The sequence below is a fragment of the Rosa chinensis genome, chromosome 4, assembly GCF_002994745.2.
Source record: "Rosa chinensis cultivar Old Blush chromosome 4, RchiOBHm-V2, whole genome shotgun sequence".
Lineage (NCBI taxonomy): Eukaryota > Viridiplantae > Streptophyta > Magnoliopsida > Rosales > Rosaceae > Rosa > Rosa chinensis.
In genome coordinates, this window is record NC_037091.1 from 57428838 (window position 1) to 57450516 (window position 21679).

General features: G+C 37.9%; 2 protein-coding genes and 1 long non-coding RNA gene across 7 annotated transcripts; 2 read left to right on the forward strand and 1 right to left on the reverse strand.

Annotated features, from left to right (window-relative positions):
- The first annotated feature begins 6584 nt into the window (after positions 1-6584).
- LOC121052472 lies at positions 6585-7945 on the forward strand. Its single transcript, XR_005809196.1, has 2 exons — positions 6585-7274; positions 7568-7945. It is a non-coding gene; the product is annotated as an uncharacterized LOC121052472 (long non-coding RNA).
- Positions 7946-8985: 1040 nt separating this feature from the next.
- Positions 8986-20563, forward strand: LOC112196764 (alpha-glucan water dikinase 1, chloroplastic). 5 transcript variants are annotated; one of them, XM_024337185.2, is made up of 33 exons: positions 8986-9213; positions 9658-9935; positions 10018-10065; positions 10201-10310; positions 10412-10490; positions 10582-10673; positions 10771-10924; positions 11609-12004; positions 12110-12220; positions 12381-12476; positions 12592-12732; positions 12824-12912; positions 13264-13398; positions 13653-13815; positions 13928-14017; positions 14099-14284; positions 14671-14733; positions 14810-14872; positions 14994-15053; positions 15146-15298; positions 15459-15542; positions 15714-15890; positions 16025-16131; positions 16331-16544; positions 16623-16726; positions 16838-16970; positions 17187-17312; positions 18109-18219; positions 18675-18773; positions 19222-19395; positions 19474-19566; positions 19919-20034; positions 20159-20563. In XM_024337185.2, the coding sequence occupies exons 2-33, from the start codon at positions 9681-9683 to the stop codon at positions 20361-20363; spliced, it is 4227 nt and encodes a 1408-aa protein (XP_024192953.1). In that variant the 5' UTR covers positions 8986-9213; positions 9658-9680; the 3' UTR covers positions 20364-20563. The 5 variants fall into 5 exon arrangements, with proteins under 5 accessions (XP_024192953.1, XP_024192956.1, XP_024192955.1 ...); XM_024337188.2 differs by having other exon boundaries at positions 10024-10065; XM_024337187.2 differs by having other exon boundaries at positions 8987-9213; positions 10021-10065.
- LOC112199634 (heme-binding protein 2) lies at positions 20475-21476 on the reverse strand. Its single transcript, XM_024340617.2, has 2 exons — positions 21107-21476; positions 20475-21029 (listed from the first exon to the last, which is right to left on the reverse strand). The coding sequence occupies exons 1-2, from the start codon at positions 21340-21342 to the stop codon at positions 20612-20614; spliced, it is 654 nt and encodes a 217-aa protein (XP_024196385.1). The 5' UTR covers positions 21343-21476; the 3' UTR covers positions 20475-20611.
- Between the last annotated feature and the right edge of the window lie 203 nt (positions 21477-21679).

Consider the following 21679-nt stretch of genomic DNA (forward strand, 5'->3'; position numbering starts at 1 on the left):
TAGGTTCTGTAGACTCGTTTCTATTCTGTTACCTTATATGCTTGGTGTTGCCCAGTACCTCTCGAGTGATGGCCCGACTGCAGCGGTTCCCCATCATGTACTCTTCGGTGCTGTGGTATTCATCAAGTGTGTAAGGTACAAAGTTAGTTGGTTTTCTTCTGGTGCTATGCCTCTTGTACGCCGACCTCCTAGGGTTTTCTTTGCGTATTCGATTGGTTAACTACCTTGCGCCTATCCCTGGTGATGGTAGAGTAAAACTACTCTACAGTTTCGAGTTGTGCTACGAAATGTGATTCGAGGAAAATGTTGTGGTTGTCGTTTCCTTGATGCCAACAAGGTTGTTGGGGCAGGGATTAAGGTGCGGAAACCGGAGTTCAAGTTTGTGTTTGAGTGTCTGAGACGAGCGACAATAGCTTTGGGCTGTCTCTAGATGATATGATTGCTTCGGGAATCAGGATTGTGGGTAGAAATGGACTTGGTAATAATGGTGGTTCTGACTTTGAACCAAGTTTCGGGAAAGATGTTTTGTGATGTGATTGGTTGTTAAGTAGCATTTGAAATATTATTGGAAATTTTTGGTGGTTCTTTGGGAACCTCAGTGTTGGAAACCATTTATAGAGAAAATTAAATAATTATTCTGGGTTGTTATGTCTAGAGGTTGTGTTTTCAAGTGGCTATGGTCACTGATGTTGGTAAGTGAGAAGTGATAATAGTAAATGAGACTTGTAAGTAGAATGAGATTTTTTAACAATTGTCGATTTGGGTCGTTGACCTAACCAAGGTGTATGAGCATAGTTTTGCTCGGAATAAAAGAGATTGATTTTTGATACCATGACTTTTAGTTTTGTCTACCTGAGTCTTGGATGGTAGCGAGTAGGGAGATTAACAAGAATGGGCTTTTACAGTTGATATGTGCTTGAAGTGCAAGAATCGGAAGAATGCTTAAGGTTTTATAATAGAGTTACGACTTTGGTCGGAAAATAATTGGGAGAGTTGGAATCAACTCTTCGTATGTGGTATTATTCAAACGGATTCCTTTGTTTATCCATTTATGAGTGAAACGGTTGTACGTAATTTGGGGAATAGTGATAGTGACATAGTTCGGTGTTCTTAGAAGTTCAAACGGAATTACTTTGTGATACGGAATCTGATTCGAATTTTAAATCACGGAGCCTTGAAGGTTGAATTGTGATAGACTCTTAGTGGAAGTTTGCCGGACGAATGGGTTGTGATATGATATTAGTGGATGGTGGAATAACTTAAAGGAAATAAGTTTTCTGTTGGCTCTGGAAATATTTTAAGTTAAGGCTTGACCAAGACTCTTGTTATCTTGGGTGGAAGGTATTGTAGTCTGTTTTAAGTGATGTACTTCAGTGATGATTACTTTGAGGAAATTGGATCATTATTGTGGTGGGACCACGTTCGGATCCGGATATCGCTTGGTGTGCTACAAGATGTTGGACGGGTGTCCTATGAATTATATAAAGGAAAGATCTTGTGAATTGTGTTGGCTACCTTGGGGGATTGATTATTGCTTGAATCGATTATGTGTAAGGGATTTCTTTGGAGGAATTGAGCGAACTTTGCCACCCTGGTGACCTTTAATTGGAAATGTATAGGAAGTTGTTGGTATGAGTGAAATCCGGTCACTACTTATCTAAAGTTAAGACAACTTGAACAGGAAGTAGGAGGTGAGTTGAAATAAATTGATTGGGCTTATGTTCTATCAAGGGTTCAATAGATATTTAAGTACTAATTGTTGAGCTACTATGGTTATGTTATTGAATTAATTCTTGGTGAAAAGATTTGGAAAGTTTTTGGTACAATTTTGGTTAGCACAAGAAAGTCATTGAGATCCTTGTTGTAACTAAAATTTTAGAAGTCAAGTGTCGATTGAGGAGTGGATTTGTGGTTATCTTATCCTCTTTTTGGTAAGGGCAATTGTTGTTTATCAGTTTTGGCCTTAAGTTAAATAAAAGGAGTTGGCTATATTCTAGTACTTGCAAGTTCAACGTGGTTTGACATAACTGATTTCCATTGATTCTTGTAACATCAGACAATGAACCTCTTCGATATCATATTTTCCTATCTTGAGAAGTAGACTCCGTTTCTGTGGTACACAAAGTGTTATTTGTTTAATTAAGTGACTTTGAGTTTTTTCTATTTGGGCACTTATTCGACTTTCTCTCCAGGTTGTTTTGAGCAAAAGAGTTTTTACGAATTTTTGCTTAGCAGTGGCTAAGAGTTATTGGTAATGCTTGAGGGCATATCTATACTTTAAAACTGTTGAGTCAGCAAGGGATGCTATTTTATTTGAATTTGATCAGAATTCCAATCAAGTATTGTTTTCGGTGGTGAGAATTATATTGGCATACGAAGTAGAATTATCATTTGTGGCATTAGAGGACAGTGAGAACGAAATGAATTTAACCAGATTTCTGACATATGATTATTAAAGAAGTGTATCCTTTGTTAAGAACAATTTTAGTGATGCATCTCCTCCTGGATTTGAGTTTTTGGGCTGGAGTAGAGTGAGTAGTAATGGTTTTGCTTTACACCGAGTTTCGAACGACTGGGTACTCGTTGCGTACCGTAAGTATTATCATGTGAGGAATTTTAGCAGTTTTGATTGGGGACGTTGGTAATTAGTAGATTCCTTGAAACACATTTGAGTCAGAAAAGTTTTCCACCACATTATTTTTATAAGAAGTTTTCAAGAGACAATGTTAGTTAACCAGTTTGAGATACTATAGGTGTGGCCAGCAGGGCAACTATCAATTGAGTTTTCGTAGTCGACTTGGAACATAAATTCAAGGCTGGACCAATGATTTTTAGTCAGGTATCAGGGTAACGCAGTGGATGTGTAGGGGCCCCATAACTACATGATTAAGAACTTATAGGTTGTTCGAAGCTACCTTTGTTATATTTGACAATTGTGGGATCTTTATGTGAATGATATTTGATCAATAATCTGTGCACAACAGGCAAAAGAGGAAGTGTTGTTTTGGGGTAGCTAAGTTAATTGTTTTGGACTTGTTGGTTAACAGTGACTATTTTGTGGCATATTAGTAGCGGTTGGGTTACCCCCATGAACGCACGTACGAAGGGAAAGGTATTAAGTATGGAATTGATATACTATCACAATATTATTGGAGAACGGGGTGGATCTTCACTGTGTGACGTAATTGAAGAGGTTACGAATGCTACTATTTCGATCGAATGGTTAGTGATGTCAATACCTCGTGCTATCTGAACTATAAGCATGTTTTGATTTGCTTGAGTAGTTGGAATTATAGGAAAATCTTTGGGGTTGTCAAAGTAGTTGACTTGTGATTGTAAGAGAAAAATTTGACCAAGGATAAGTCGACAAGCTTCAAGGTTTTGGAAACATTGGATGAGATATTGTTTTGATTAGTCTTTTGGGAGACTATGAAAAGAAGTTCATTCTGGTTGTGGGTTATATCGTTATTTCCACATCTTGGTTTTCTTGACGGGCGAGACGATTATTCCTTATACAGTATTCAAGATTACAGTGACTGGTTATATTTCTGCTTGAGGACTGTTCCTTTTTATATGTCGATTCCCTTATTTTTTTTTGGCCACCTCTTGGACTAGATCTAAAGTTAGTTTCTGCATGAGTTGAGCAGACTTGCATATCGATCGTGCGATATCATCCCCACTTTGTTATGATCTGAGTACTACCTTCGTTGAGGATGTTGCATTGCAGATTAGTACATGTGTGCTACCTCTACTTTAACAGTATGAAATTTCGAGGACGAAATTATTATAAGGAGGGGAGATTGTAACGTCCCGAACCTAAATCCACGTGTTTACTAGTCATTTGGACGGTAAACGACCTTTACTTTCACTTTTACTTTCGGTTTAGTACTTTTAGTGGCCCTAAAAGTTGACTTTTTGTTCGGGTCAAAATTTGAGAAAATGTTCTTCATGGAAGTTGTAGAAGACGTTTAACCGAGCGCGTGCATATGTGGTACGTAAAAATCGGACTTCGTATGTGAGAGTTATGACCAAAATTGTAAAGTTACTGTTCATGGTAACTTTTGATAAAAATGGAAAGTTACCCGGGTAGGTTTCCATTTCCGGAAACCACCCCAGCTCTTTCTCTCTCCTCTCCCCCCCGAGCTCTCTCTTCTCCGGTTCGGCCTCCTCCTCCCCCCCTCCGATTTCCGGCGATTCCGGCCACCACAGGGCGTGCCACCGGTCACCAGAGGAGCGCCTCCTCCCTCTGAGCACCCCAGCAGCCTTGGTTTTCCACGATTTGGCCGGAAAACCACGGATCGAAGCCTAAACCACTCCGGCTGCAGTTTGGGACTTTTGCCGATTCCCGGCGATTTCGGCCACCTCCGGTCCCCATTTCTTCGTCGAAGGTTTGGTTTTTACCACTGATCATTTCCCCTATGGTCTTGTAACGCGATTTGAAGTGTAGAGGCCGGATCGAATTAGGGTTCTTGAAATTTTCTGGGTTTGTGTTCTTGGATTGATTTCGACTGTTTCTAGTTGTTATTTGGAATTGTTGTAGTTATGAAGTTGAATCAGTGTGTTGAGAAGGTGCTACTGTCAAATTTTGGTGGCCATCGGAGATGGTGGCGGCGGCGCCGCCACTGTGGGCGGCGGTAGCGGCGGCTAGGGTAGCTTTTTAATTTCAAATTCTGGCTAGTTAAATTCTATAATTATCATAGAGCATATATGTGAAGTTTGGTGAATTTTGGAGGAGTTTGGAATTGTTGAAGTTTGGAGTTTTGTGGTGGAATTATGGGAAATCCGACGGTCGGATTTCCCTCGTTTTCATTATGGAATATGTAAATTGAGGAATTGGAATTGTGGAAGAGATTTGGGTTGAATTTGAGAAGTATTGGAGATAGGGATTTTCGGATTTCGTTTAAGTTCGTAATTATTTTATCGGATTACCGTTTATGAAAATATAATTGTGTACAGGGCAATGTCGCGAGCTACGGCTAGATGAAGGAACTCGTTTGCGTGGTTGCCCAATAGTACTGTGAGTGGACGTTTGTTTTAAATAAGTGATGCATGCATTTATTTATTAAAGCATGTTCTATTTTATTAACATATTTTCCGAGCATATAAAGTTGATTGCGAATTATCTCATGGATTTGCTTTTAAGTAATGATTCTCACGAGTAATTATGATTTATACCGGTTGTGAGTTTCGGTTATTAAGTTGTTATGCTCGGATTCGAAATTATAAATGATGTTGATTTTCGACGAATTGATTTTCGATGTGATTTTCGAGATTTATACTGTTTATATTATCTTTATAATCGTCGATTTGAGATTTCTGAAAGATTTTCGAAACGGGATTTCGATGGAATAAATTCTTGTTTATTTATTCGATTTTTGGCATTGGGAATGCCTCATTGACAATCTACTTATTTCTTTAGCGTGTGGGACACGCTGTTAATTTATACGACTCTTTGAGTATTTCCGGGTACGGTTGGGAATCGTACCCGTGTTGTCTTTATACGTGGGACATGGGGAAGCTTTATTGATTTATATTCGATTTTTGGCATTGGGAATGCCTCATTGACAATCTACTTATTTCTTTAGCGTGTGGGACACGCTGTTAATTTATACGACTCTTTGAGTATTTCCGGGTACGGTTGGGAATCGTACCCGTGTTGTCTTTATACGTGGGACATGGGGAAGCTTTATTGATTTATCGGTTTTTAACCACCATACCCAGGGTCGTTATATATATATTATATTACTGGCTAGCCTATTAGTACTCCTCCCTACTTACTATGTGTTCGTAGGTGAGTAGAGGAGAGCATGGGATGCTCTAGAGTGTGGGACACTCCGACCCGAGCCAATAAGGCTCCCTTCTTTTGTATGGTGAAATTTCTTCCCCATATTTTATTGTTGCTTGACTAGCGGGGCTAGTCCGATTTTCACTGTATCCAGCGGGGCTGGTCTTATTTTCTTGAGAAATGAGATTTCGGTTTTACGATATAGTTTTCGAATGTGGTGACTAGCGAGGCTAGTCGATTTATCGTTTTGGAATTCTTGGATTTAAAGCTAAATGTATTTTTCTAATTGTTGCATGCATCGGTTATTAAAGAGAATAAATGTGGGAAAGTATGAAATCCTTTTTCCTTTAAATTGTTTATTTTTGTCCACTCACGCTAACGTTTTTCGTCTACTTTCCCCTGGGCCTTTCGGTTTCTAATGCCCAGTTTGCAGGCGAATTAGTGGAGGTCGGGCGTACATGACATTTGAGGCATAGTTGTCACTACTTCCGCAGTGTAGGATCACTTGATCCTTTACTCCTCTGTTATATCCCTGTGTATAGTATTGCTCTGCATAACCTTGGGATTTGTATTTTTGAGTTTTGTGTTTTGTGAAAGTGGAGTTGTTGGTAATTGGGAGCAGGGTGGCTCCAGGAGCATAAGGTTGGTTTGCTTGAAGTGTTTAGTGTGTTTTACAGGTTTTTGGGTAGTCCATTTTAGAGGTGACTCTGCCGAATTTTTGGTAGAGTTATCCCTAAGGTGGGCCCCACAGGGCCACCTCGGGTTTCAGGGTGAAATTCGGGGTGGGTCCTGTCACTTTGTGTCTCAGTCACTGTCTGTTTGAGAAGTGAGAATCAATTACGCAGCTACCGAGCCACCTCCCTCTAAGGCTCAGTCCTATCGGTCTGACTTCCTCAGTCCCTCACCGCGACTCCCCCTGACTCTCTGAAGCTCAGACGCTCAGTCCCGTCACCGAGCCACCTCCACCGCTCCACAAATTGAAGTAAGGGTCAATTAGAATTGCTGTTCATTTGAGTTTTAATCGATTCTGTTTGTATATGAATGAATGGGTTTGTCCTTTTTGAGGATTGTTCGTTTGTTGCTGAAAAAGTTTATAGATGCGAGTCAGTTATATGCTCTCCGGGCCAAGATGATGATAATGATGTGAGGGTTGAATGCCATTTTTGGATGCGAGGGTCAATTGGAGTTGCTGTTTATTAAGGTTTTAAACTTTTAATTGATTCTGTTTGTATATGATGCATTGATGTTTGTATAATCAAAGTTTGATTTCCTTAGCAGCCATGGCTTCCTCCACGGTTTCATTTGGGTTATAATCAAAGTCTGTTTGTATGATGCATTGAATACATTAATTGTCTGTTTCCGTAGCTCCTCTTTGCTGTATACAATCAATTAGAATACCCTGCTTTTGTTGTGTAGACGATGATAGTATTGGAAGGGAGCAGCGGAGGACAATTTGGTTGGGGGTTTTATCCCTTCAAGTCTTCATCTTGTGAGTTTAATTTGGTCATAATTTTCTCTTGGGTTCCAAACCACAAAACAAAAAATGAGTTATTCGTAAAAATTTTATATAGCTAAAATTAACCCAACCTAAACTAATTCCTGGCTATGTCCATGTACACTGCATGCAACTAGTCTATAATTAAGTACCATTTACAAAATTTACTACCCAATAATGATGCATATGACTTTTTAAAATGTCTAATCAATAGAAGCCTTTTCTTTTTTTAAGCAACTTCATTCTACATCGTTGAGATTTTATATGCTTAATTTTCATTTCGACAGGGACATGAGGATCGAGGGCATCCCTTAACAAAATGAAGACAAACTAATTCCATATGCTACGTTTTAACTCGTATGGAAAATAGAACAATCAATGTAAGCACATGAATCATAAGCTTCCCTCCAGCTAAGGAAGTAAAGGCCAATTAAGGCCCCAAAAAGTGATCGAACTGCTTGCGTGCATGGTTGGGTAATTGTCTTCCCTTCACATGAATCGAGTACACCATTTTCCATCACTAACCAAACTTTCCTTCATTGATAATTAAAGCTTCGGTTTAGTTTAGTTTAAGCGATTCCTTTCGTTATCCTCGCACTAACGTGTTGTGTGTGCATTTTTTCTTTTCTTTACAAACCTATTGAAAGTGACAGGTTTGTTTTCGATGGTCGACTTCTTATTTCTGGATCTGAAAATTGCAAAAATCCAGGCTGAATGAGAAACAGAGAGAAAAGAGAAAAAGGAATGGTAGATATTGAAGACCGACTTCGTCCTTAGAATAATGGGTTCTAGCTAAGATATTGTATAGTATAATATCTGTCCCGTTATAATAAATATCTTAGAAATCTTGGATCCATCAATGCGTGCAGGGACTGAATCTAAGAGTACGTTGCTGTGCTTAAATTACATTATTGAGAAATGACAATTCTTGCAACTTGACAATGGGGAGGTAATAATACAATTCGAGAAGAAAGAGGTCTACCTTACTAGAATTGAAGCGGATTAGAGCATTTTATCAATAGTCACAAATAAATTGGACATTTCAACTATGTAGAAGCTAATTATCAATCAGTATTGAAAAAAAAATTATTTTTCATTTTTTAAGTCGATTAAAGTGTGATTTTGAATTATTTTACCTATAATGTAATCTGTGTATTGAAAATAAAAAGCATGTAAGATTCTTTGAATATAATTTTCATGTTTGTGCCTTAATCGGAAAGAAAGAAAAAACTCAAAAAAGGCTGAAAAAGTTGGTGGAATTGTCAATAACAGATCATTCAATCTCTTCACCAAATTACACTACAAGCTCAAAGTGGTGAACATAGTCGGGATGATCTTCTGTCTCAATGCGAGAGTTGAAGTTGGTTTTTACTAAAAGATGTAACTGGAGTCCCTTTCGTTTCGAGAACATACGAGGAGCTTAGAACAAGTCATGAAAATATCAGAGGGAAAAATGGAGGCCATTTATTGAAAATTTGTCAAAAACCCAAGGGCAAACGAAACACCACCCTTTTAAACACACGAGTGTAATAACGGGAACCGTACACTTAGAACAGACTTTTTCCGGTGAGGTCAGGACGACCCCAGACATCTCTTTCAGAGAGAGAGAGCCAGGTCACGTGCGAATAATGGGCCACGTGTCCTGGCCTCGACGGACATAAAAACGCCATGTCACTCACGTAGACTCGCTCTCTTTCTTTCTTTTGCTTTTGCTCTCCTTGATTTCCAGAACTGGTGGGAAACCACATGAATTCCCGGAGTCTCACTCACTGACTCTCACTCCAAAACCTTCTCCTTTTTTCTATTACAACCTTCTTCCATTTTCTTCTCTCTCTCTCTCTCTCTCTCTCTCTCTCTCAAAAAGAATCTGATCGCATATTCATTCTATCTTCCTCTCAAGAATCCACAGCTCGTATATCACAGAATTTCCCAGGTATTGTTTTCAAATTCCATTTGCTTCAAAACTCCCATCTCTTTTCTTCTTCTCTCTCAACTGTTTTAAAGTGTCGTTCTTTGCTCTTTGATTTTCGATTTTACCCAGTTTCAAAGAAAATGTGCCGAAGAAAGAATCAAATTTTGATTTCTTTCTGCGAAAAAAGGAAACGGCTTTATTCAGCGTAACAGATGTAATTTGCATATCACTTTAACTGTTACAATCTTGTTGGCTTTTACTTTGATTTTCAATTTTACCGATTCTCGCAAAGAGAATAGAAAATGAAAGAAATTTTGATTTCTTTTATGTTCCTCGGCTTTTTTGGCAAGCAAACACAGAATTAGTATGGGAATAATCTTTTAATTGTAACATGGCCTAGGTTGCTTTGATCTTTTTCTTTTTCATGGGGTCTCTCACTGTGTTTCAATCCTATGATCTGTTCAGAACTGTAAAGTGTGTCGAGGAATATGAGCAACTCGGTGAGCCATAATTTTCTCCAGCAGAATCCGCTTCAGAGCAAAATCAATTCTTCAGGCATTCCTGCCAACACATTGTTACAACCCAAGTGTATACATCCAGTGCCAGCGCAGCCGCGCAAGTCTTGTTCTATATCCAAGAAATTTTGTGGCAACAGTTTGCAGAAGCCGAAGCTGGCCATGGGGTCTCGTCGGCCTGTTGCATTTGTTCCTTGCGCTGTACTAACCACGGATCCGCATTCTGATGTAATGTTCCCATAGCTCGAAATGTCTATTCGTATTGTTGGTTTGGACATATTTCAATGCTGATTTAAGTCTTTGCTTGTAGCAGCAGCTTGCCGGGAAATACAACCTTGATGGTAACATTGAATTGCAGGTACATGTGGCGTAAGTGTTAGATGCTTACTAATCCGAGCCAATTTTACTGCTTGGATAAGGACTTATTGAATTTAACTGACCGAATATATGACACAGGAATCTGTGCTAACAGAAGCTGTATCTAAATGAGCAGGTTTATGTTGATGCTTCCTCTCCAGGGTCTGCCACTAAAGTAGAATTTCAGGTCTCATATGGCAGTGATTCTTTGGTTCTTCATTGGGGTGGGATAAAAGATAGAAAAGAGTAAGTTAACCTGCATTTACTTCCTTCAGTGAATACGACACTCAAGATTTCTACCTTGAAATTTCATACGTCTTCTTTCCTTGTGGTCATTTGCCATTTAGAAAATGGGTGCTTCCTTCTCGTCGCCCAGATGGAACCAAAGAATATAAGAAGAGAGCTCTTAGAACTCCTTTTGCGAAAGTAAGTTCTTAAAACAGCACAAATGTGCCTCACCATGCGTCTCTCATTTGATTCGATTAAGGATTTATTTGTCTATCCATTTTGTCTCTAGTCTGGCTCCAATTCCGTACTTAAAATTGAGATTGATGATCCTGCAATACAAGCTATAGAGTTTCTCATAGTTGATGAAAGTCAGAACAGATGGTAATCTTTTTCACGGCTTTGTTTTTCTTGACTTAGAATCTCTGCTATAAGCAAACAATATGGATTTTATTCTTCTTTATATTTTCTCTTTTTACAGGTTTAAGAACAATGGCGGCAACTTTCATGTTAAATTACCTTCGAAAGAGAAGTTGATATCAAATGTTTCAGTTCCTGAAGATTTAGTGCAAATTCAAGCATATCTGAGGTGGGAGCGAAAGGGTAAACAGATGTACACACCAGAGCAAGAGAAGGCATGTGAACTATACTCTCATATTTTACAAAACCCGAACTGTCATTGCTACTACAGCTCCAACTGTAATAATATCTTTTACTTCCCGTGGGGAGAAAGAAACACTAGAGAAAGAGAATGCATAATGCATGTGAAAATTAAAAAGTTTGTTTTTATTCTTACTGCATCTCCAAAAATCCTTTTCTTTTTTCATGTCCTGCAGCGACGAAGAAACCCATTCATCCTCATGGTTACACGAATGATGCCCATAAAAACTGCGTCTCCAACTTTAATTACTTCTTCTTTTTTCTCTGTTTTTAATTTTCTTTGCTTCGTGCTAGACCAATAAAAATCTAGTTATGTATCAGTCCTTGTCATTGAGTTCCCGATGGAACTTTTCCAAAGATAATGCTTGAAGTTTTTCATAAGGGTACAGGGTTCTTCTGTTGTAAGATGTCATGCTATCAAAATTCTGGACAATGCAAATCGACTAGTCAAGGAGAAACTTGTTAGGTTGATTTATCGATTTTTATGTTTCTTTTGTTTACTGTGAAAGTGTTAAATGAATGTTGTAAGATGTCATGCTATCAAAATTCTGGACAATGCAAATCGACTAGTCAAGGAGAAACTTGTTAGGTTGATTTATCGATTTTTATGTTTCTTTTGTTTACTGTGAAAGTGTTAAATGAATGTATTGGTTATATAGGTGGAGTATGAAGCGGCCCGAACTGAGCTATTGGAGGAAGTAGCCAGGGGTGCTTCCATACAAGAGCTCCAAGCAAGGCTGACTAAGAAAACTGATGCTAGTAACAGTCAGGAACCATCTCATGCTGATAACAAAGAAGTTTCCAAGGCCGCAAAGAAACATGAGAGTAAAAAGGTTTCCAGAACTGAAAGAATTAAGCGGAAGCAACGAGATTTAATGAAGATTCTCAACAAACATGCTACTAAACCTGTAGATGAAGCTAAACTTGCGCATGAAGAATCAAGGAAACCAAAAGCCTTGAAAGCAGTTGAGCTATTTGCCAAGGCAAAAGAAGAACAAGATGGTGCTTCCGTCCTGAACAAAAAAATCTACAGGCTCGGTGATAAGGACCTGCTGGTGAGAGAATTATGTGTTTATTCGTTCTGCTTATTTTGTTATTTCTGCTACAGTATGATCTTGTAGGGATTAAACTAATTTTTAGAATCCTGAAATATGTACAAGGTACTTGTGACAAAGGTTGCTGATAAGACAAGGGTTCATCTGGCAACAGATATCAAAGAGCCAATTAACATTCATTGGGCTCTATCTGTAAACAAAGCTGGAGAGTGGTTGGTAAATATTTTAAACCTATTAACTGATCAGGCATACAGGAATGCTAAATGTTTGATCAATTATCGTTGCTCTCATTTATATGTTTCTTGGGTACTTCTTCTTCCATGCATTGCTTGTTAATCAATCTGCATTAACTAGTCAACTATATTGGCATTTTCAGGAACCACCTCCAAATGTACTGCCCCAGGGTTCAGTTTCTCTAAATGGGGCTGTTGAAACACAATTTGTATCTAGTTCTGTTGATTCTACTTATGAGGTATGCCAAAGGGAAACATGTATTGTTCATTTGTTCCATTGGCTTGGAACTTTAAACTGGCTTATATATCCGAGACCCGTAGACATTAGTCTTGATATTCACAATAATTGTACAGGTTCAATCTTTAGAAATAGAAATGCAAGAGGAAAGTTTCAAAGGAATGCCATTTGTCCTTTGTTCTTCTGGAAACTGGATTAAGAACCAAGGATCAGATTTCTACGCTGACTTTGGTGTTGCGGTCAAGAAAGTTCAGAAGGTTGCTCCTTTCCTTTGGTCATAATATGTATCTACTGCCTTATTTAGACTCTGGATTCCATTACCTTACAAGTTAATTTCTCCCATTGAAGGATGCTGGTGATGGAAAAGGTACTGCAAAGGATTTATTAGATAAAATAGCAGGTCTGGAGAGTGAGGCGCAAAAATCCTTTATGCATCGGTCAGTATTCTGTCAGGAATTTAATAACAAAACATTTTATTGATTAGCTATTTCTTATTCCACTTTATGCTGTTCTGCTGTATATGTTCCCAACTTTTTAGGGTTGTAAGCTTAAAATGAATTCTCTTGTTAATAGACTAGAGAAGAATAGAGCTCGAAGAATGGTTTGGGTTGCTTTACTTGGGACTTTTAGATGTTTCAGTCATGCCAATTAAAGCTCTTTACTACATTTCAAAAAGAGATGAAGATCCTCTGACCCTGTGTATTTTGTGTATAAGAGTCTTTCAACATAAGTTCAATATAAATTTCATTTGCTTCTCTGTTTAAATCCGTTTGTTCTTTTCTTTGCAGGTTTAACATTGCAGCAGACTTGATAAATCAAGCAAAAGATGCTGGCAAATTAGGTCTTGCAGGTATTCTGGTGTGGATGAGGTTTATGGCTATGAGGCAGCTGATTTGGAATAAAAATTACAATGTCAAACCACGGTAAAGTTCTTTTTATTTTGTTGAAATACTTATATTTTTTTGGCTTCTGGACACTGAAATATGTGGATATCCTCTTAAATAGCTCCCATGTAGCATCAATTACAAGTTCCACTCACCGTTTTTGTTTCTCTTTTCTGATTTAGATATCAGCTGAATTTGTTTTCTATGAAAATGTGCCTTTTCCTTAATGTGATGGTGGCCATGTTTGATCTCCCTTTAAACCCATCAATAATTCTTACTCTCCGTAAGTGCAGTGAGATTAGTAAAGCACAGGACAGGCTCACAGGCTTGCTCCAGAATATTTACACAAGTCATCCACAGTATCGAGAGCTTCTACGGTTGATATTGTCTACTGTTGGACGTGGAGGAGAAGGGGATGTGGGACAGCGAATTCGAGATGAGATCCTTGTTATCCAGGTGGAGATTATTTATTGATTATATTGGACGTTCTTTAGGTGGTTTCGTATTCGACTCCCCTCATTTATGGGCTATGTTCATCATTGCTTGAATAATTTTTTGTTGGTGACAGAGAAACTGTGATTGCAAGGGCGGAATGATGGAGGAATGGCATCAAAAGTTGCATAATAACACTAGCCCAGATGATGTTGTTATATGTCAGGTATTGGACCCATGAGCTAGTGAATATCTATTCCATGTTTTCCATTGTTTGAAGTTTTCTCATTAAAAGTTGCCACTGCAGGCGCTAATTGATTACATCAAAAGTGACTTTGATATTGGTGTTTACTGGAAAACTTTGAACGAGAATGGAATTACAAAAGAACGTCTTCTAAGCTATGACCGTGCAATCCACAATGAACCAAGTTTCAGGGCAGATCAGAAAGAGCGTCTTCTGCATGATCTGGGGAACTACATGAGAACTTTAAAGGTTGGGATCCCTAAACCTTTCAGTTTTAAGTATTATGGTTTTCTTTTTTATTTGAATATCTGCATCACATAATTTTGCACATGATTATTGCAACCAGCAGGAAGATTTGTTGTGTTGCATGTGATATTGTGCTTTCATTCATGCAGTTTTTTCTTATAATATAGACATGCAGTTTTTTCTTATAATATAGATGATGGGTTGTGACAAAATGCATGTCATCAGAGGAATTCATGATACATGTTTCCCATTTCTATTATCATGAGAAGGGATAGTATCCAAGTCTATATTCTGATAATGAGGACAGTTTTTTACTCCTATTGCTTCCTGTTTATTATGTTTCTACTTTTTTGCATGACAAGTTTCTACACATCCATGTTTAAATGCAGGCAGTTCACTCAGGTGCAGATCTTGAGTCTGCCATCACAAATTGTTTGGGTTACAGTGCTCAGGTAGTTTTGATAACTAATTGGAATAGCTCAACACAATGTGGTTTTAGCATTTGACTGGATATTTAATTCTCTCCAGGGTCAAGGCTTCATGGTTGGAGTACAAATAAATCCTGTATCTGGCCTGCCCTCAGAAGTTCCAGTAAGATTCTTATCTTCATGTAAAATTCTTATTTGTTCAGTCCAACAAATTCTTATGATGCTTGAATTGAATGAGATAACTAACAAGAAGTTTCATATTGACATTTTTTTTTTCCAAACAGGGACTGCTGCAATTTGTAATGGAACATGTTGAGGACAAGAATGTGGAAGTCCTTATTGAGGTTTTGCGAAATGTTGATGTTGACAATTATTTTTGAGTCTTTCTCCTGTGCTTCAAGTCTGATTGTCAATGCTCTTTTAAATTTTCATTCAGGGTTTGCTTGAGGCTCGTCAGGAGCTGTGGCCATTGCTCTCTAAGCCTAATGATCGCCTGAAGGATCTCTTATTTTTGGACATTGCCCTTGATTCTACTGTGAGAACCGCCATTGAGAGGGGATATGAAGAACTGAATAATGCTGGGCCGGAGGTATCTTGTTGTTTAGGCTGTTACTTATATATCTCATCCCTTCCCCGCTTTCTTCTTCACTAACGTTGCATCTGTCTTGAGTCTCGTTTGAACAGTTCCAATGATATACTCCCAACTCTAAAACATATTATCTTGATCAGCTGATTTATACGTTATGCAGAAAATTATGTACTTCATCTCAATGGTTCTAGAAAACCTGGCATTATCATCAGATGATAATGAGGATCTCATGTACTGTTTGAAGGTAAGATAGCCACTACATGTAAATCCTGGTGCTAATGACGTTTAAAATGTCTAAGATATTAAACATGGTCAGAGGTCTTTTTTTTTTCTTTCTTTTCCTGTGTGTTTGTGTGTGTTGTGTGAGAGATGGAGAACTTGCCCAATTATTTGATTTCTTTCATTGTTTATGAAGGGATGGAATCATGCGTTAAACATGTTAAAGAGTAATACCGATAACTGGGCATTATATGCTAAATCAATCCTAGACAGAACCCGCCTGGCGCTTGCAAACAAGGCAGAATCGTATCACAGTATTTTACAGCCATCAGCAGAGTACCTTGGATCAAAGCTTGGAGTGGACCAACGGGCTGTATGTATTATTTAAAGCATTTTGTTCACTTGTGCCTCATGACTTCTATCTTTCACTTTAAAACCAAAGCATTGTGTTTCACATTTTGTATGATATAGATTCCTTCTTTCTGTCCTCATGATTATTTCTTGCAGTTGAGCATATTTACTGAAGAAGTTATCCGTGCTGGATCAGCTGCCTCTTTGTCCGCACTCGTTAATCGACTTGATCCAGTTCTTCGGAAAACTGCTAATTTGGGAAGGTTGATTGCGTTGCCATTTCTTAGCCTATCATATCATGTTTGATATCAAATAGTCAGACATTGAAATGGCAAATAAAGAGAATCAATAAAATGATGTTTCTAAAGCTAAGAAGTTTAACATGTGCAATGTCAACATCAATCACTTAAATGCCATGAGCCTATGACATGTTTCTAATGTTACTTTGGTTTGCTTGGACAGTTGGCAGGTTATCAGCCCAGTTGAAGTGGTTGGATATGTTGTAGTTGTGGACGAGTTGCTCACTGTCCAGAATAAAGTATATGAGAAGCCGACTATTTTGGTGGCAAGAAATGTGAGAGGTGAGGAAGAAATTCCAGATGGCACAGTTGCTGTGCTAACACCTGATATGCCAGACGTCCTATCTCATGTTTCTGTCCGAGCAAGAAATAGCAAGGTAATTTGTTTAATAATCATAGTTTTCTTTCCTCTATAACCGACATGTTTGGTGAAATAACCAACCTATTATTTACAGGTTTGTTTTGCGACATGTTTTGACTCCAATATTCTAGCTGACCTCCAAGCTTGTAAAGGGAAGTTATTGCGTGTAAAGCCAACTCCTGCTGATGTAGTTTATAGGTACTTCCCTCTGTTTGGTGAAATAACCAACCTATTATTTCAAAAATGTTGATATGCTTGATGAGGGTGAGCTGAAAACAATTTATACTTTCTTTGCATAAATAATTGCAGCGAGGTTAATGAGAGTGAGCTAGGAGATGCAAGTTCAACTAATTCAAATGAAGACATCCCAGCTCTGACATTAGTGAAGAAACAGTTTACGGGTAGATATGCCATATCATCTGATGAGTTCACAAGTGAAATGGTAAGGCTTGAAACATCATACAGCCAGCAAAAAAAAAAAGAGTTTTTTATTTTTTATTTTATTTTATTCTTTCTTTATTTTCTGTTTCACTGTTGATTAGATTTTTGCAAAATATCTTGCATAATAATCCTTTAACCTACCTATAAATGAATATCCTTAAACTCAGGCATCTTCTTAATTTCTGACAGTTTTCTGTGACGTCTATGGTGATGGCAGGTTGGAGCTAAATCACGTAATATTTCTTATATAAAAGGAAAACTACCCTCTTGGGTTGGAATTCCTACATCAGTTGCCCTACCATTTGGAGTATTTGAAAAAGTTCTTTCTGAAGATTCAAATAAGGTTGTCACCTCTAAACTTCGATAATCATATTCTGCACATATATTACTCATGCAGCTGTCATTTCTACTAATACCTTAACCAGAACAGACTGAAGTTATATTAATTTGTTTGGCTTTGTGTTTTTGGAAGTTAACCTGTCATTTTAACTAGGCGATGCATAGAAATTTAACTTCAGTAGTAATTTAATTGCTCCTTTCTCGAGCTAATGGTCAAATTGACTATGGTAGTCCTCCAAAATTGTAAGAAGACGAATGTACTTGATAATGAATAGAAATATAAAAAGAAGTTAAAGCTCAAGTGTTTATAAGGTGGAACTCTTAAAAATGTGAGTAGAACGATGGAAATGCAGCTATAGGTGCTGAGCTTCACTAGTGCATCTTTGCCGCGTGTCTCAATTGTAAAAGCATTTCTAGATGAAAATTACTTAAATAACTGCACCAATGTGTTGATATGTTGAAAGAGCTGCTTTTTACTGATCAATTAAAAAAAGATGTAGCAAATAGTTAGGAAATTTGCCAAATGACTAGAAAGAGTACTTCAAATGGCTTTGGTTTTGTGCCCTGCCTTCTTTCTTGTCTATTCTCGCTCTACAGTACAATAAAAGGACAACTGAAGATTCCATTTCATCTGCTTTTGTATGCATAATATAGGCATACTCCCTTTTCCATGGATCTAATTGCCAGTCAAAGCCCATCTTCTGTTTGTCTGTTTCTAATTCATTATTTATCCAGAGCGCCATGGTATAGCGTTAGTCTGACTTTAACTGTGTGTGCGCGCGCGCTTGTTTATTTTATAGGCTGTTGCTGACAAGTTAGAAATTCTAAAGAAAAAGTTAAAAGAAGGAGATTTTGGTTCACTTGGGGAGATTCGAGAGACAGTTTTACAGTTGACAGCACCACCCCCGTTGGTATGTATCTATTTTCTATTTTTTCTATTGAAGGCTTCAATGTCGAAAATTGTAATTTGTAACAGAAGATATGTTGCAAATGCATGCAATTTTTATTTCATAGCCTGCAATCACATGATCTCCTTATGGAAATATGTTCCAATCTGTGAAGTTTTGTGGTATCCAATCATTCATTTTCCAACATAAATTGTTAGTAAAGCAGGCAAATAATGACTTCTCTGATTTGGGGCTGAATCAAGAACTAAAGTTTTATATATGGGTTGTACAGAATTCTTTACTCAAACTAAAGTTTTAAGCTCAGTAAAGAGTTTTTATTGAATCATTGTTCTTGTCAGTCATTCCTTTTCTTGATAGGATATATAACCTGTAGTGGTACCTGTAAGTAAAATAACTCTAGGGGCCTCCAGGCAGAACGAGCAATTTAAGTGAATGCTTATTTTGAGAGTTACTTTCAGGTGCAAGAGCTGAAGACTAAGATGCAAAGTTCAGGAATGCCTTGGCCTGGTGATGAGGGTGAACAACGATGGGAACAAGCATGGTTGGCTATAAAAAAGGTAAGAATGCTTTGCTGCATATGCCCATTTGAACTTACATAGATCTTTGAATCTGGTGTTCTTAAATCCATTAATGCTAGGAATTTAACTGCCCTTGATATTAGTATTAAGCATTGAGTTATGTCTCAAACCAATCTTTTCACATCTATCTTCTTTCTCATTCCCAGTGTACTCTATTGAGTTGACTGGTATATTATCTTTGTTTCTTTATTGATGCTTCAATACAGTATGATTTTTTTTGTTCTTGGTTCTGTGGTACATGGCTAAAGCTTTCTGAAATCAGGGGCAGCAATTTACCATGTTTTCACTATGCTTTAAGAAAAGTAGATCTCACAAACATCATAACTTGTTATCAGAGCTCAAGCTGCCTATCAAGTTAATGCTGATCAAGTTGTTTTATCTAAAAGTTGTCTGATATATTGGGGTGTGCTCATCTCTTATAATCTAGGTCTGGGCTTCAAAGTGGAATGAGAGAGCATACTTCAGCACAAGAAAAGTGAAATTAGACCATGATTATCTTTGCATGGCTGTCCTTGTTCAAGAAATAATAAATGCCGACTATGCATTCGTTATTCACACAACTAACCCATCTTCAGGAGACTCGTCGGAGATATATGCTGAGGTATTCAGCAGTATATATGTAAGATAGAATGTTGATTTAATATCAGAGACATTGATTTGGTATGTTTTACCGTGATAGGTTGTCAAAGGTCTTGGAGAAACCTTAGTTGGAGCTTATCCTGGACGTGCTTTAAGTTTTATTAGCAAGAAAAATGCTCTGGACTCTCCTCAGGTAATGCACTTCACTACTTCAGTGCCAAAAGTGACAATAAGAGTAACAGACCATGTAGGGATTGAATTGCATTGATAACTTCCACATGGATTATATACCCAAGTAGTCTATGAATTTACCTAAATTGGTCATTGGCTTTCACTGACCATGTAATTAGGGAACACCATGTATCTCCACCATTCTTTGCACTTCCAAATAGATTATCTAATTTACCCGAGTAGTCTATCAATCAAAAAACTTTCTTTACTGCAGAATAAAAGTTTGATCATTGGCCAGACCATGTAATTAGGCAACACAATATGTGTATAAATCCTTACCATTGTTTGCACTCATGAGTGTGGATATTTTTCAGGTGTTAGGTTACCCTAGCAAACCGATTGGCCTCTTTATCAGACAGTCCATAATCTTCCGATCCGATTCCAATGGTGAAGATCTTGAAGGTTATGCTGGTGCAGGCCTTTATGACAGGTGAACTACCATACAACTGATCCAGGCAACATGCTTCTATCGATAAATGAATTCAATACAATCGACATAAACTTCTTTGTATTTTCTATTCACTAGATCTTATGTTGTTTTATGGTAATGATAGTGTGCCTATGGATGCGGAAGAGGAAGTCGTGCTTGACTACTCATCTGACCCACTCGTTACTGATGGGAACTTCCAAAAGACAATTCTGTCCAGCATTGCTCGCGCAGGAAGTGCAATCGAGGAGTTATATGGTTCAGCACAAGACATTGAAGGTGTGATCAGAGATGGGAAACTCTATGTTGTCCAGACAAGACCCCAGATGTGATTTTTCTTTTTGTTATTAGATTCTTTTATAGGATTTTCAGTATAGACACTATCCAATTGAAGGAAAAAAAGAAAAAGAAAAAAAAAGGAAAACAAATAATGAGGACCTGTGAGAAACTTACATGAGCATCCATTTTTATTTTATGAGGTGGTTCAGCTTACATGAAGCAATGAGCAATATGTCAATTGATCTTACCAAGACTACATGACTCCACAAGGATGTAATCTTTATTCCTCCTATTACACGCATCAGCAGTCGACAGTAAATCCTGAGAGATCCATCCACACTTCATTTAAGCGCCCAGAAACATGATATGAAGCATTGTACTGGGCTATTGTATAAGAACTCTTTTCTTTCAGGATTCCTGGTTTTCCATTCAGGTGCTTATTTAGGCTACTCACAAGAGTTTCAAATTCCTCATTAATGTCATCGTCCTTGGCAAACCCTGGAAACTTTCTGGCTGCTATGCAGCGACTTCTCAGCTTATCAAACTGCAAATTCAGTTCAGTGAAAGGCTGTGGTGGTGTTCTTTCATATTTGGCAGACAGATACAACCTTACATAGTATTCCGGTCCATGCACGGATGGGACAATGCTTGTTAATACCGGAGCTGTCATGGTAATCTGGGACGAGTTAAGGTTATCACCATGAATGTACTGATACAACCTACGAAAAGAGAGAGTGAGAGAAGAAAACATGGAATCAACCTATGAAAAGCGAAAACAAAAACAGTGTTGGAGAACCTGTGAAAGCCATCTTTAGTGGCTTTTTCGAATGAAGTTGTTTCTCGGACTTGAGCTGACATCCATGAGGATTCTCTGTAAAGTCTGACCTCAAAGTCTGATTCTGAATGCACCACTCTGTATTGAGGCGACTCGACAGCTTGACCAGAGAGTTCAACTATACTACCACAGAGGTAGCATATTACCATGATCATGAATAGCCTCTCCATTATTTGATGATTAGTGCTCTGTCCCATGAACGGACCTCTGCCTTTATAAGTAGCCAGCCAAGACAAATCTTATTTTGTGATCAATTTGTACGTAATCGAAGTCACTTCAGTTCCACCACCATTCTCTTTAATCTATTCCCCACTCACGTACAACAACTTGAACCAAAAATATTCCTTGTACCACTAGTGATTAGAGCCTTACCAATCCCAAATATATTTTGTATGGAAAATCATAAGTGCGCCAAATATGAAAGCAATGCAAGCACGCGTGCACTTGAAATTGAAAACAAACACAACATTCAAATTCTTCTAGAAAGACACCTGTTGACTAGAAGCTTGAAACGAGACTAGGAATTTGGGTATT

Excerpts from the sequence above, each read along its gene's own strand:
- LOC112196764 (XM_024337185.2), top strand. The coding sequence starts at position 9,681 with ATGAGCAACTCGGTGAGCCATAATTTTCTCCAGCAGAATCCGCTTCAG. Across the intron at positions 10,491-10,581 it reads TTAGAACTCCTTTTGCGAAA|TCTGGCTCCAATTCCGTACT; the intron begins GTAAGTTCTTAA and ends TTTTGTCTCTAG. Across the intron at positions 16,132-16,330 it reads AAAACTGCTAATTTGGGAAG|TTGGCAGGTTATCAGCCCAG; the intron begins GTTGATTGCGTT and ends TTGCTTGGACAG.
- LOC112199634 (XM_024340617.2), bottom strand. The coding sequence starts at position 21,342 with ATGGGACAGAGCACTAATCATCAAATAATGGAGAGGCTATTCATGATC. Across the intron at positions 21,030-21,106 it reads ACTAAAGATGGCTTTCACAG|GTTGTATCAGTACATTCATG; the intron begins GTTCTCCAACAC and ends CTCTTTTCGTAG.